Source organism: Peromyscus maniculatus, chromosome 18, assembly GCF_049852395.1.
Source record: "Peromyscus maniculatus bairdii isolate BWxNUB_F1_BW_parent chromosome 18, HU_Pman_BW_mat_3.1, whole genome shotgun sequence".
NCBI lineage: Eukaryota > Metazoa > Chordata > Mammalia > Rodentia > Cricetidae > Peromyscus > Peromyscus maniculatus.
This window is the reverse complement of record NC_134869.1, coordinates 13,653,080-13,667,889: the sequence shown is the minus strand read 5'-3', so window position 1 is coordinate 13,667,889 and position 14,810 is coordinate 13,653,080. Positions and strand designations below refer to the sequence as shown.

The 14,810-nt window shown below is 45.7% G+C and overlaps 1 protein-coding gene across 4 annotated transcripts in view; it reads right to left on the bottom strand.

Moving 5' to 3' along the window:
• Gnptab (N-acetylglucosamine-1-phosphate transferase subunits alpha and beta) overlaps positions 1-14,810 on the bottom strand; it is a 75,478-nt gene that overhangs the window by 46,611 nt on the left and 14,057 nt on the right. For 3 of the 4 annotated variants that reach the window (XM_076554577.1, XM_076554579.1, XM_006979847.4), the window contains exons 2-3: positions 11,158-11,243; positions 126-245 (exon numbers count right to left, since the gene is read on the bottom strand). In XM_076554577.1, the coding sequence (XP_076410692.1) occupies positions 126-245; positions 11,158-11,243 (206 nt within the window). The remainder of the gene's footprint in view (positions 1-125; positions 246-11,157; positions 11,244-14,810) is intronic. The other variant, XM_076554578.1, reaches the window with a different exon arrangement.

Here is a 14,810-nt window from a genome sequence, read left to right as displayed (position 1 = left end):
GTCTTCCAGATGAGAGGGAGGAACAGTGAGCAGCCAGCTCTGAGGGATGATCACTCTGCCCATTTCTGACGTACATTCTCCGAGAGCTCACAGCCACCTGCGGACTCGTTTTTCAGTTGGTTTACCTCATAGCTTTCTGCTCTTCCTCCATCTGCTCCCGGACCTGCTTCAGTTCCTTGAGCAGTTCAAGGTCTGTGCCATTCACCCAGGTGTAGACCACGTCGATTGGCATGGGCAGACAGAGCCTAGGGCAAGACCACAGGTCCTCCAGCTTAATTGTAGGTTTCCACAACCTTAGATTTAAGAATTTAGACTTAAGCCAAGTGGTGGTGGCGCACGCCTTCGATCCCAGCACTGGGGAGGCAGAGGCAGGTGGGTCTCTGAGTTTGAGGCCAGCCTGGTCTACAGAGCAACTTCCAGGTCAGCCAGGGCTACACAGAGAAACAGTCTTAAAAAACAAAAAACATCAAAACAAACAAACAACAACAACAAAAAAGAGTTTAAATTTAGACATTATCAGGGAAACTCGACGAAAAGGCCACAGAACCATGGCATCCACGTTCAACAGAACCACGTCCTTTCCTGGGGCCACTGTTGACGGGAATGGCATCTGACAAATACCATCCCTGTGAACTGCATTATGTTAGAGACTTCATGAAATTTCCATCATTTGATCCTCACAACCACCCTATAAAAAGGTTGATTTATCTTTCCTTTTTAGAGGTTACCTGAGGGGCTATCAAGACGGCTCAGTGAATTCTAAGGGCTTGCCGCACAAACCTAAAACCCTGAGTTTGATCCCTGAGAAGATAAAGAGAACTGACTCCTGAAGTTATCTTCTGACCTCCACACATGTACCATGGCAGGCCGCTGCCACCATCACACACACACACACACACACACACACACACACACACACACACACACACACCACCACCACCTCCACCTCCACCTCCACCTCCACCTCCACCACCACCACCACCACCACCACCACCACCACCACCAACAACAACAACAACAATAACAACAACAACCATAGAGGAGAATCAGAGACAAAAGTAGCTCCTAAGAGGCTTTAGAGTTCTAGTGGACCAGGGGGTGCCTGATCATCAGACATGGGTTTCTGTTTGGGTAGTGAAAGCTCTGGAACTAAATGGTGCTGACCGTCACTCATCACTGTGAATGCGTTCGGTGCTACTCTCAACCACACACTTTAGAAACGGCTAAGATACTAACTTCCCTGCCACGGCAGTACGTTTTGCTACAAGAAAAGGTGAAACAGAGTGAGAATAAAGATTATCTGGGAGTAGAGGGTGTAGTCTTAGAACTCAGCTAAGGTTAGATAGTCTCACATATCCCATAAATGCAGGATCAGCGGAACCAAATGTGGCCAAATACAGAGCGGTAACCAGAAGCTTAGAGAGTGAAACACAGGGAAGACGTGGCCCCAGCAAGGCCTCCGCCTTCTGTGCTCAGACGGCCGCTGTAAGTCCAGCCCTCCTCTTCTTGTCCTTTGTTCCAGAGCCCCAGACATCTTTCTAATACATTAAATGACTAGCCGGTGGCCTCTCCTATTCGCTACACAGGTCCTTCCTGTGTACAGTCACCACGGTTCCTGGTACAATCTAGGCTCTTAGACATCCAACATGCTCAACTGAGCTGAATGGCCGTGGACTAGTTGGGCCTATGGGCCGTCTTCCTCCTACACATCCATCCTTTTTTATTTATCTGCAGCTCAACAGGCATCGGAGTTCTAAGCTTGGCCTTGCCGACCCCACCGCAGAGAGCGTCCAGCATGATGGACCATGCCTGTCCTAGGACGTTCTGGCCCATGATGGTGGCAGCAGGCTCAGCTAAGTTTCTATATTATTCATTACAGCTAACACAGGAAACTTTCCAATTAAATCAGACAAGGGCAGAGGTTATGGCCTTTGACTTTATTTTTTGAAAAGGTTTGGCATAATATAAAAAAGGCTGTTTGATCCCTCCCGGATTCTTACTTATGTTTTGATTGGCAGGGTGGTACTTTTAATCTTTCTCCTTTTTAAGTGTCTCCTACAGCACATCTGGCAACAACTGGGAGCCACTAAGGTGACTGTACAGGTGTTAATGGCTCTTAGACATCCAACTCATAGCCCTCCACAGGAGGTCATGCATGCCTGGCTTTCTGAAATTCAAAAGGTGACTCCCCAGGGATGGACACTCTTTGAGGGCTAATAGTCAATGAGGTTAAAAGCTTATTTGGAAGCCAACCTAAGACAGGCACAGTCCAGGTGCTGAGTCCCCCTGGGGTGGGGTCAACAAGGCCAGAGCAAAGAACTCCAACTCCCACTCAGCACCCACATAATAAAATAAAAGGGTGGATATGTAGTAGGACAGGTCCATAGGGTTGAGGAAACTGGCTCAAACCAACTGCCAAGGCATACACATAACATACTTCCTTAAGAGCCAACCTGGACTCTGCCTGAGGGCCTAGCAACAGGCACTGTCAGAGTTCCTGATCATGCCCAGCCAATGAGGGATGGCCATACAATGCCACCAGCCTGGGACACAGCCTGGGTGCTGGGAGCAGGGTATATAAGGCCCTCCCTGTTATTGAAAAAAAAAAAAAAAAAAAAAAAACAAGTCTGCTATTTGCCTTTCATCTAACTCCTGGTGTCTGTGTCATTGACTCCACACCTTCTTAACCCCCTCCCCCTGAGGGAGCCATTAGGACCCTGCACCATGGTTCCATCCTCAGCACTGGGGAAAAAAAGGGCTGAGAATATGGCATTGTAGAAAAAAAGGCTAAGTGTGGAGATGAGCCAGTTTGGAAGTGGAGGAAGAAACACTCCAGGAAGGGCACTCTGGTGTGCCCCGAGGCACACACACACACACACACACGCATCTGGGTATCCAAGAAAGTAGGAGACCAAGTAAACGGAAGAACCTAACTAGAAATGAAGATCAGAGAGGTAACAGGGTTCCACAGCTTTGTCGGGAAAACGAGGATGAGTATGTGACAGATGAGTGGTCAAGAGTCACCATTGCTCCTGGTTCAGTCTAGGCTTCGAAATCCATCGCTCTGGGGCGACCTGCTTGCTTACGCTCACCGTGCAGAGTTAAGAACTTGCAGGACACTCTCCTCTTTTCTTTCGTGCCACCTTTAGCCACTCCTTCCTCCCCCACCCACCCTTCCTCTTCAGCCCCATTGTCTTGGAAGAGAACTCACTCAGAATAGGACTCTCCCACAGCACTCTGACACAGAGACTTACATCAGTTCTGTGTGCTCAGTCTAGCCTGGCTAGTTTCTAGCTCGCTCTTTTAACTGAAACTTTAACCTGTGTCTCTGTATCTACCTTTGGCCTGGGGCTTTTTACTGTTCTTTCCTTCTGTATAACTGACTTTCACTGCTTCTCCTGTCTGGATGGCTGGCGGCTGCCTGGCTTCTGGCCCCAGGCACGTCCCTGTTCTCTTGTTCCTCCTCCTCTCTAGAGCCTGGATTTCTCCTTCTATTTGTTCTCTCTGCATTCCAGCTGCGTCTATCCTTTCTCCTGCCTAGCTATTGGCCATTCAGCTCTTTATCAGACCAATCAGGTGCCTTAGGCAGGCAAGGTGAAACAAATGCAACACATCTTCCATAATTAAACAGAGTAAACAAAGCAGCATAAATAAAGTAACATACCTTTACACAGTTAAAGTAATATCCCTCAGCATAAACAAAGTAACACACCTTTACACAGTTAAAGTAACATTCTGCAGCATAAACAAAGTAACACATTTTTGTCTAGTTAAAATAATATTCCACAATAGCAGGGTTCCTCTGTGTTACCCTGGCTGTCCTGTAATTTGCCATGTAGACCAGGCTGGCCTTGAACTCACAGTGATTCACCTGCCTGTGCTTCCTGAGTGCTGAGATTACAGGTGTGCACTACCACTGCCTAGTTTGAAGGGATTCTTAGTACACTTTACAATCAACAACTTTTCCCTTAGGCATGTACATCTTCCATGACACAGACAGCACCCGGGGCAGAAGCAGAACTATGTGCATCTTGTGTCCTGCTTTCCTAGTCATGTATTTTCTCTCCTCCGTCTCCAGGCTCTCTCTCCCCTACTGCAACAATATTCATAGCTTTCCCCTCCAAGTTTTTCCTGCCCGGGTCTTTCCACGGTTCTCAAACAGTAGCTGACTGACAGCTACATGGAGGAGTTTTAAGTGGAGTTTTTAAATGCACATGTCTAAAGTGGGACCTCAGAATGCTCTTTTCTAAGAAGTTCTCAGCTAATGCTGATGCTGCCAATGAGAGAACGGCCGACTTCTGTAACTGTACTTCATTTCCCCCTACCACACTGCCAGTTCTACGTGTAATATTAGTGAATTTATCTTGTTCACCACTATTTGCTGCCTAGAGTCTAGAACAGTGCCTTGTGCGAGCAGGTTAATATATACTAGTTAGATAAGTAAATAATTCGGTTAAAATTTTATTATTATTACTATTACTGTTATTTGTATGGGTGTTTTGCCTGCATGTATGTCTATGTACCCTCTATGTGCCTGGTGCCTGCAGAGGCCAGAAGAGGGTGTTAAATTCCGTGGAACTGAAGTTACAGGCAACTGTATGCTGCCATTTGGGTCCTGGAAATCAAACCCCAGGCTTTGGGAAGAGCACTCGGGGCTCTTAACCACTGAGCACCTCTCCAGCCCCCAATAACTATAATGTCTTCAGCACACATGTGTGTTGCCCATTAATATCTAACTCAGTACACCCACATATAAATTACTCAGGGTCACTCCAACTCCCAACCTCCCTAATGGTCTTCATTCAGACTAAAACTCTTTTTGGTGTGTGTGTGTGTGTGTGTGTGTGTGTGTGTGTGTGTGTGTGTGTTGTGGTGCGTGGGTGCTTGTTTCTTTGTATCAGTGACGGCACATGCTCATGTGAGGAGTGCAGAGGACAACTTTGAGGAATCAGTTCTCACTGATCCACCAATTCGAGACAGGATCTGCCTTTCTGTGACTGTGTACCCCAGGCTAGCTGGACCACGATCTGATTCTGTCTCTGCCTCCCATCTCCACTTTAGGGGAGTACTGAGATTACAGATACAAGGCTGCATCTGACTCTTACATGTATTCTGAGCAACTAAACTCAAGTCATTAGGTTTGTGTGACAAGCATTTATATAATAATAATAATAATAATAATAATAATAATAATAATAATGAGAAGAAGAAGAAGAAGAAGAAGAAGAAGAAGAAGAAGAAGAAGAAGAAGAAGAAGAAGAAGAAGAAACCTTCTTGATGCAATAAATTTTCCAAAGAGAAGGTGGGAAGGGATGGAAGAGGAAATGCATATTCTTTAGTTCTCCTGGCAGAGTAATGACTCATTCTTAGTGGGCTTTAAAAGAATCAAGAGATCTAGGTAAATGTTCAGCTGAGGAAAACAACTCAAGTCCATAAGTCATGTATCCATTGTCTCTTCAAATGAGCCTATTATCACATGCCCAGCTTAACACGAGTTAAAATTGAAAACCTGAAAGAGGTCACGTGATCAGCTCATGGTCACGAGTCAGTTGTTTTTCCAACAGGCACAGCAGTGATGAGTCTCGGCCTGTAGTTCTAAGCACCAGGCCACCCCACGATCTTGGTTTCCAGATAAGTGAGGCTGTGACTCAGTACAGAAGTGATGGCGACAAAAATGTGATACAATTTGTATTCAAACCACTGTTTAAAAATAGCCTTCAAAGTCATTTAGTTCCACTGTAGGGGAAAAAAAAAACCCACAGAATTAAAACAGGATTCACACACAATTTAATACCCATGTTTTACACATGATGAAAAAAAGCCCTAGAATGAATGGCTGCCTCGAAGTCAGTAGCAGTGGATGATCAACACAGTTGCTTGTTACTAACAGAGACTGGGATTGCCTTTTCATTCAGAGCAAATGACGCTAATAAAAACTGCACAGGAACTAAGAAAAGAACGGGAGCTTTCAATGAACATTACATTGTTGTAGAATATTATTTTACAGTGTGTTACTTTTGTTTATGTTGCATTTGTTTAACTCTGTGAAGCTGTGTTACTGTGCCTGTCTAAAATACCTGGTGGTCTAATAAAGAACTGAACGGTCAATAGCAAGGCAGGAGAAAGGATAGGCGGGGCTGGCAGGCACAGAGAAGATGCAGAAGGAGAAATCTAGGAGGAAGACGGGGTAAGAAAAGGAGGAGGACTCCAGAGGCCAATCATCCAGCTACACAAGCCATGGAGTAAGAGTAAAAGTAAGATTATAGAAGACAAGGGGAAAGCCCAGAGGCAAAGGTAAACGGGATGATTTAAAGTTAAGAGAAGCTCGCTAGAAACAAGCCAAGCTAAGATCAGGCATTTATAATTAAGAATAAGCCTTCATGTGTGATTTATTTGGGAGCTGGGTGGCAGGCCCCCCCAAAAAAGTAAAAACAACAACATTACATTGCTTAATGCAACCTAAAAATAGTAGAAACATTAGTCACAAGGATTTTAGGCTGTAATCCTAGCACTTGGGAGGCAGAGGCAGGATTCTGAATGCAAGACCAGACTGGACTACATAGTGGGACCTGCTTCAATCAGGAGGTAGAGGCAGGCAGATATTTTTGTGTTTGAGGATAGCCTGGTCTACACAGCAAGTTCCAGGCCAGCCAAAGCTATAGCTGCTTATCTCAGCCTCCTCAGCACTGGGATTCACAGTTGTGTATCTGGCTCTTTGACCTAGGTGCTGGGGATCACTGTGGGTTCCTGCACTTACTTGCAAGCACTTTACCAACAGATCCATCTCTGAAACCCAGAAACTGTATTTTCTTTCTTTCTTTCTTTCTCTCTCTCTCTCTCTCTCTCTCTCTCTCTCTCTCTCTCTCTCTCTCTCTCTCTCTCCCTCTCTCCCTCTCCCCCTCTCCCCCTCTCCCCCTCTCCCCCTCTCCCCCTCTCCCCCTCTCTCCCTCCCTCCCTCCCTCCCTCTCTTTGTTTTTAAAACTGGAGCTGAGGACCAAACCCAGGGCCTTACGCTTGCTAGGCAAGTGCTCTACCACTGAGCTAAACCCCCACCCCCCAGAAACTGTATTTTCTAGGCAGCAGAGTTTAGAGAGAGGCATTACTGTAATTCTGAAAATCTCTATTCTGCTCATCTTACAGCTTCTGGTTTCAATCTGTTTACATAGAACACTTTGGTTTATCCAACCAAAAGGGAAAGGTTTTTGAAGAAAACTTCCATTCCCACAGAGTGGAAGTTGGGGGGGGCATCTTTTTTTTTTTTTTTTTTTTTTGGTTTTTCGAGACAGGGTTTCTCTGTGTAGCTTAGCGCCTTTCCTGGAGCTCACTTGGTAGCCCAGGCTGGCCTCGAACTCACAGAGATCCGCCTGGCTCTGCCTCCCGAGTGCTGGGATTAAAGGCGTGCGCCACCAACGCCCGGCCGGGGGGGCATCTTTTAATAGCTTTTTCAGACAATAGTTTATATCCTTCTCTGACACTAAAAAACAAAAATCAACCATGGGGACTTCAGGGCTAGCTGCAGCGTGGAATCGGGAAACACACAAGAGACTTCTGGGGTTTTACATTAAAACCCACTGGCCTTTTTCCTGCACTTTGAACAGCTCAATTATTAATGCAAGATTCTGTAACATCACACGCTGAGAAACAACAGCTTACACAGTCCTGTGGATCTGCCAAATGTTGATACATTTTATTAATCTTCTTACGTAATGTTAATAAATGTGGCTTGGGACATGAGACCAAACCCACTCACAAAAGCATGAAGCTGCTACTGTCACCGTGTCGGAAACAAGGTCTATGTACCTGAAAACTCAAGTGTTACCATTGCCAATAAATACTATTATTTGTTTTTCTTGAAATGACAAGACCACCTTGTTCCTTGACAAAAAATAAAAAGTAACTAAGTCTGGGGAATCACACTACTGTGAGTTACCATGAAAAAGATGCTCGATGACGGCCCCGCCCCTTGCTAGTCACGGCAAAGGGCGAACCTGCCAGGACAATGCCCGAGACGATGCTAACCCTGGTGGTGAGGACAAGGGAGAGCTGGCGGGCTGACCAACCCTACAACTAACTACCCAGGCCCAGAACCAGGGTTATGAGTTGGCTCACCCCAACATCCACCCCATCTGTGAACTGCTGGAGCACATGAAGGGACCAGTCCTGCAGACCCAAAGCTGCGGGATCTCCGTGACACAGGGTCACCACAGGATAACCAAAAGGAGCTCCAGTGAGGATCCAGCATTGGTGGTGCAGCAGGAGCCAGACGCCTGGAACCAGACCAATGAATGACTCTTTGCAATGAACACGTGCAAGTGAAGATGTATGGATGAAAGGGTTGACTTCGTAACTCACTGTGTCACACTACAGCTTCCATGACGAGAATGATTTTCCCTTCTCTCTTTATTTCATTGCTACTTCATAACTGTGACTTGGCTACTGTCATGAGTCATAAGGGAAATATCTGATAGGCAGATGCCGCCCCCAAAGGGGTCATGACCCACACAGGTGGAGAAACACTGATCCAGGGTATTAAAAAGATAAACACTCAAGGATCAACACTAACCGGCTAACAATTGTTACTGCTTCATCATGAGCATTTATAAACAGAACCATCCTGTTCTGTTCCTTTTAAGCAATGCAGTGATAAAATATTAGGGTGTAAGCAATTCCACACACTATTGCTTTTATACCATTCACTAATGCATACTTTTTAAAAAGCAAGCCTTTGTGTGGTGGTATTGTGTTCCCCAAAATATTGTGCACCCTAATAAACTTATCTGGGGTCAGAGACAAAACAGCCACTAGATACAAAGGCTAGAAAATGGTGGCACTCACACCTTTAAATCCTAGCATTCCAGAGGTAGAAATCCCTCTGGATCTGTGAGTTCAAGGCCACACTGGAAACAACCAGGCATGGTGACTCACGCCTTTAATCCCAGGGAGCGATGGCAAAAAAAGAAAGATATATAAGGCATGAAGACCAGGAACTAGAAGCTTTTGGCTGGTTAAGCATTTGGCTGGTTAAGCTTTCAGGCTTTTGAGCAGCAGTTCAGCTGAGATTCATTCTGGATGAGGACTCAGAGGCTTCCAGTCTGAGGAAACAGGATCAGCTGAGGAACTGGCAAGGTGAGGAAGCTGTGACTTGTTCTGCTTCTCTGATTTTCCAGCATTCACCCCAATAACTGGCCTTGGGTTTGATTTTATTAATAAGACTCTTTAAGATTCCTGCTACAACTTTGTTATGAAAGATCTTGTATTTCATCGAGCCCCTGAGGTTTTGGGAAGCCTTGAGTGTCTGAAAAGTGCTGCTTTGAAGACCCTAAGGATGGCTGTCCTTGCCTTACTTTGATTACATACTGTCTCCCCCTCACTGTTACCCCAGATACACACATCTCCATGTCTGGAACGGGGAAATCTGAGAGTCAGTCTTTGGGAAAGGGATACCATTGGCAATTAGAGTACACACTACAGACCAAAGCAAAAAGTGAAAGCTGGGGCTGGAGCAGTGACGGCTGTCATGAGGAGCTGAGTTCAGATCCCCAGCACCTTTGTGAATATCTAGCTGCGGCAACCTGTTATCTCAGCTGGAGGGAGAGACAGGAGTATCGCTGCTGAGTTTCCCTGGCATTCACCTGCCAGCCAGGCAAGCCAAATCGGCAAGCTCCATGTTCAGAGAGTGACTTGTCTCTAAAAAAAAAGACTAAAAAAAAAAGAAAAAGAAAACACACACACACACACACACACTGCTTCTCTAAACCATTTCCAACACAGATATACATTGCGGTTATGATATAAAATGTTTTACTTGGGCTGGAGAGTTGGCTCAGCAGTCATCTTGCAGAGGAACTGGGTTTGGTTCCTAGTACCCACTTCCGACAGCTCACAACCACCTGAAACTCCAGTTTGGGAGAATCTGACGCCCTCTTCTGGCCTCCATGAGCACCCACATGCAATTGCACATAGCCACATACAAACATATAACTAAAAATAAAATAAACATTTAAATAATAGTTGTCTAGACCCCCCCCCCCCAAAAGGACCTATGTGATTCATTTTGTCTGAAGAAGAGATGTAGGACACGTGGGGTGGGGAAATTGCTTCTATTCCGAGGCCTGGCTTATGAAGGAGACAATCTCCAAGAGTAAGAATAGAGACAGCATTTCACCGGGAAGCTTCACCTGAACAGAGGAAGAAGACCCAGACCCTGAGGCTACTGGCACCTCAGAGGCAACAAGATGGGGTGACCAAGTGCAGGTCCAGCCCCGGCAGTCGCTATGGGTGTGTCTTGGTGGACAGGGAGTTGTTAAGCTGGCCAGCCCCCACAGCTGGTTGCGTAGTGGTGGCCTAGTTTCCTACGATGGATGAAAGTTTCTGAACCTCACGGAGCTGCAGAGAGAAAAACGAGTCCTTGCAGCCTAGGCTCTCCAGCCTTGCAAGGCAAGATTATTTCCCGGGGATCAAGAATTTTCACCTACAAGATAGGATGGACTCGCTGGTTTCTGCAGGCGGGTGTATATATTCTGAAATATCTGAAACCATATCCGTGTGAACTGAGGTTCCCAGAACCAAGTCACACCTCCATTAAAGATTCTACATGGATAATTGACTGCTCAGAACCATCTGATTATAGAGTTAAAATGCTGCAGGTTCAGAGCCCAATTCTCTTGGGCTAGTTTTAATATTCTTAATGGCCACTCAGTGCTCACCTCTGCGTCAGAGCTAAGATCCTTGTCGCTGCCAAGTGAGAGACACTGAAAATGTATTAACAGACCACTAGCTCCCACCAATCCAAAAGCCAGGAATGCCATCATCTGAACCTATAGCAGAGACCCCCCAATTTGCTATAAACCCACTCTCCTGAAGTTGCTATCAATGTGCTTTAAAAAATACATTTATGATTTTCTTTTGCTACATAACTATAAAAACTTCATCACCCCATTTTCACACTTGGCACAATTCGAATCCATACTCCTGGCCACATATATTTGCCTCAAAAGTAAATTATTTCTTATTCCCTTAGAGGTGAAAGACGTGTTTTGTGTTGACATAAACAGCCTGGACAGATCTCTTTAAACAACCGCCATATTTAAAACATGAAGGAACTCATGGCTTATTCTTCAAATTCAAATAAAAGATACTCTACGAAGTAACTCTCACCGATTCTGAAAGGATTTCCCAGCAATATTGTCTCTGTAGGAATCAAACAAAACATGGTATTGATCCCGGCTCCATTCCAGAACCACCTAGAATAAAAAGAAAAAGAAAAATGCCAATACTTTTTCTGTGCATCAAAAACTAACAGTTTAATACAAAAGTTCGCTTTGGTTCATAAACAAGCGCTCAAGAAGCAGGTTGAGCAGTCCAAAGCGCCCACCCACTCCATGCCTGCCCCATGCCAGACACATGCCTGCTCAGGCCAGTAAGTAAGCTACAACTGTGGCTGGGATAGCTGAGAAGACTTAGGCTCTCACTGGCCTTGGGATGGGGTCTGGGAATACAAAACATTGAAAAGGAGGTGGTATTTGAATGGGGTCTTGAAGGAGGATGAGAAAGGACATTGTCAGCTAGCCGAAGAGTACATTTGGGACAGGATGTCTGAGGGCAGCTGTGTAGTTGAGCAGAGCGTGGGTACCATGAGAGACAGACACCAGGAGAGAAGAGAAGCTAGGCCAGGAGGCTGGGCCCCGACTATGATGTGCTCGCCATGCATGGGTTAACAGAAGCTGGAGGACTGCAAGGCAGCCTATGCCCACCTCAAGTCTGGGGAGGGTTCTCCTTGAAGGCCCTAAGAACACCAACAGTAGAAGAGGCTGACATGATCTGGAGGACGACCTTACTACCCCAGGCTTCCACGACAGCCTTGCTCTTCAGAAGCTAAGACGCTGCCGGTGGATGCTCCAGACATACCCAAACATAGACTGGTTTCCTCCATTCCCTCAACACTGAACAACTCCGTTCCTCTTCCTCACAAACACCTCACCTCTGAGTACTTGCTCCAAGGCCCCATCAAGTCTCATCTCATGGCCTTTCCTCCTTTTTCTTTTCCTTCCGGTAGGATTTTGCCTACTGGTGCACACACACATTCCAGGGTCTCTGGAAAGCCTACCCTTTACAATCCTTCTAGCTGATCACTCTTTATCAAATCCTTTCTATCTTCCAAAGTCACCTCTATTCTTCTAGAACCCTCAGCCCTCCCCAACCTCACTTGTGCCCTCCCCAACCTCACTTCTGCACCCCCCTCCCTGTTTCAGTGGCCTATCAAGGCTCTATGCCGTCAAGTCCAATGACAATTGCTGGGTCTTGACCTTGAGTCTTGATAGCTGACCATCTCCTCTCTCTAGAAGAACTTCCTTCTCTCCCTCTGTTATCTGGTGGCTTGTCATCGTCTATCCAGTTTCTAAATGTCTCTTCATTCTGCCCTTTATTCTGGAATGGTCTCCTTCCCGCCACACACCTTCTGGCTTCATGTTCCTTCTCTGCCAAGGTGTAATGGCTATTCATGGATTCGAGGTTGTAGGATTCCCAGTCTTTGGATTCATTCCAGCCAGCAAAAATGAAAGAAGCAAAAAGGCATGCTGCTGCTGCTGCTGCTTCTTCTTCTTCTTCTTCTTCTTCTTCTTCTTCTTCTTCTTCTTCTTCTTCTTCTTCTTCTTCTTCTTCTTTCTTCTTCCTTCTTCCTTCTTTCTTCTTTCTTCTTTCTTCTTCTTTCTTCTTCAGAGACTTCTTTGAAAATGCACCTACCACTTATCTTTTCCTTGGCTTAGTTATGTCACCACAGCTGGCCATAGAGAGGGTTGTGTGTCCCATGACACATGGTTGTTTATGTTCATGGTCATCAGATACTTCAAGACCTGGTCTTTGCCTACCTTTACAGCCTCTTTCACTCAGACCCCTCACAAGAACCACCCACCAATCAATGTCCTCACTTAATGTATTTATGTACAAACATTCAGTGAGGATAAGGTGTACCTAACTGCAGGTCTGCATAAAAGAATAAGGTAAGATCCCCAACTTCAAGGAACTATGTACGGTTGGTTCTTTTCCAAAGCTTCATAAATGTGTAATTGGCAAACAAGAATCATATATACTTATGATATTTACTATGCTTTAGCAGATTCATACATTGTGATTAAATCAATCTAACTGATAGATCTACCATCTCACATATTTCTATGGTGAGAACATTCAGGATGTACTCTCTTAACAATTTATTACAGTTTAAAAATTCTGTGCATTAGCAAGTATGTGGAGATCAGGGGACAGCTTATAGGAATCAGTCCTCTCCTACCATGTGGGTCCCTGACTCAAACTCAGGTGATCTCAGCCATCTTGCCAGCTGTCAGCAATTTGTAAGTATCAAACGTGTGACTATTCATCACAGTCACAAAGCTGTACCATGGGTCTCAGAATTTACACCTCCTTGCTGAACTCCGTGTACTCTGGCCAATCTCTCTCTACAATCGGTTTTCAGAATGGAAGTTGACTGCACCGCCAACTGCCCTGAGGACAGACTGCCAACCCCTTCTAGGAAAAAAGCACCAAGAAAGGCTTCCCCGAGGAAGCAAGGTTTCAGTGCTGAGGAGCAGAGTCTTCGGAAGCGCAAAGGTCACGTCGGAGGGTTCTAATACCGGACTGGATGGAGGAGTGGAGGAGGAGGAAGAGAATTCATGGCGGTTGTTAGGTTTCTGGGACTTCTAATGCAGCGGGTGGGAGAGGCAGTGGCCATTTGGAGACAGAGGAGGAGCAGGCGCAGCGATGGGGGCTGGTGAGATCCAGGATCTGTTACCATCATGGTGAATGACGTTAAACCCGCACATCCTCCATCTGCCCCATCACACAGAACCAAACCCTTAGCTCTAAAAGGTCATCCGCCCTGCAAAATACAGGTGTGCCGATTTTCATCAGGAGAGACCGCATGAATATCAATTTACTGAGTACAAACATAAACGATTCTCCATCAGTACCCGTGTGTAGTCTGCCACAGTCATTTTTAAAAAACAAATTACAGGAAAATTGTTCTTGGCTAGTGGGTTGCCCAGAAGATGCAGCAGGTGGAAGGGAGGGCACATAATCTCGCCAAGGAGGGGTCAAGCTCAGTGGACACGCTTATATTCCCTTCAGGTGCCTGCTCACACCAGAAAGACCAACCTCGCCAACTGCCGAGTGCTCTGACATATTAGTCCAACAAGTCTCTATTCCCCAGTTCAATCCAAATGCTACCTTCTCTGCTCCAAGGAACTTTTATCTTGACTGCTGACTTGGAAATTAGCCACCCACTGTCTGTAGCACTCCATGCCTGACTGTGAGCTTTGTTGTTTTTAATCTTTAAAAAGAGATTTATTTTTGCGTGCATGTATGTCTGTACACCACATGCATGTAGTGCCTCTGGAGGCCAGAAGAGGGTGTCAGATCCCTAGGTCCCCTGGAAGAATAGCCACTCCTCTTAAATGTTGAGCCACCTCTACAGCCCCAGGCATTTTCTTATTTACCTTGTCTCCTGTGTTAGCCAGGCATGTTAGAAATCTTATTAAACAGAGCATAGCTTCTGGAACCTTCATTACTGCAATGGCAAGATACTTAGAGTATTATATGGCACTAATGCAAATTAAGAATTTATAGCTGGGCGGTGGTGGCACACGCCTTTAATCCCAGCACTCAGGGAGGCAGAGCCAGGCAGATCTCTATGAGTTCAAGGCCAGCCGGGTTTACAGAGCAAGAGAGATCCAAGACAGGTACCAAAACTACACAGAGAAACCCTGTCTCGAAACAACCAAAATAAATAGAGGATCCAGGTTCAATTCCCAGCACTC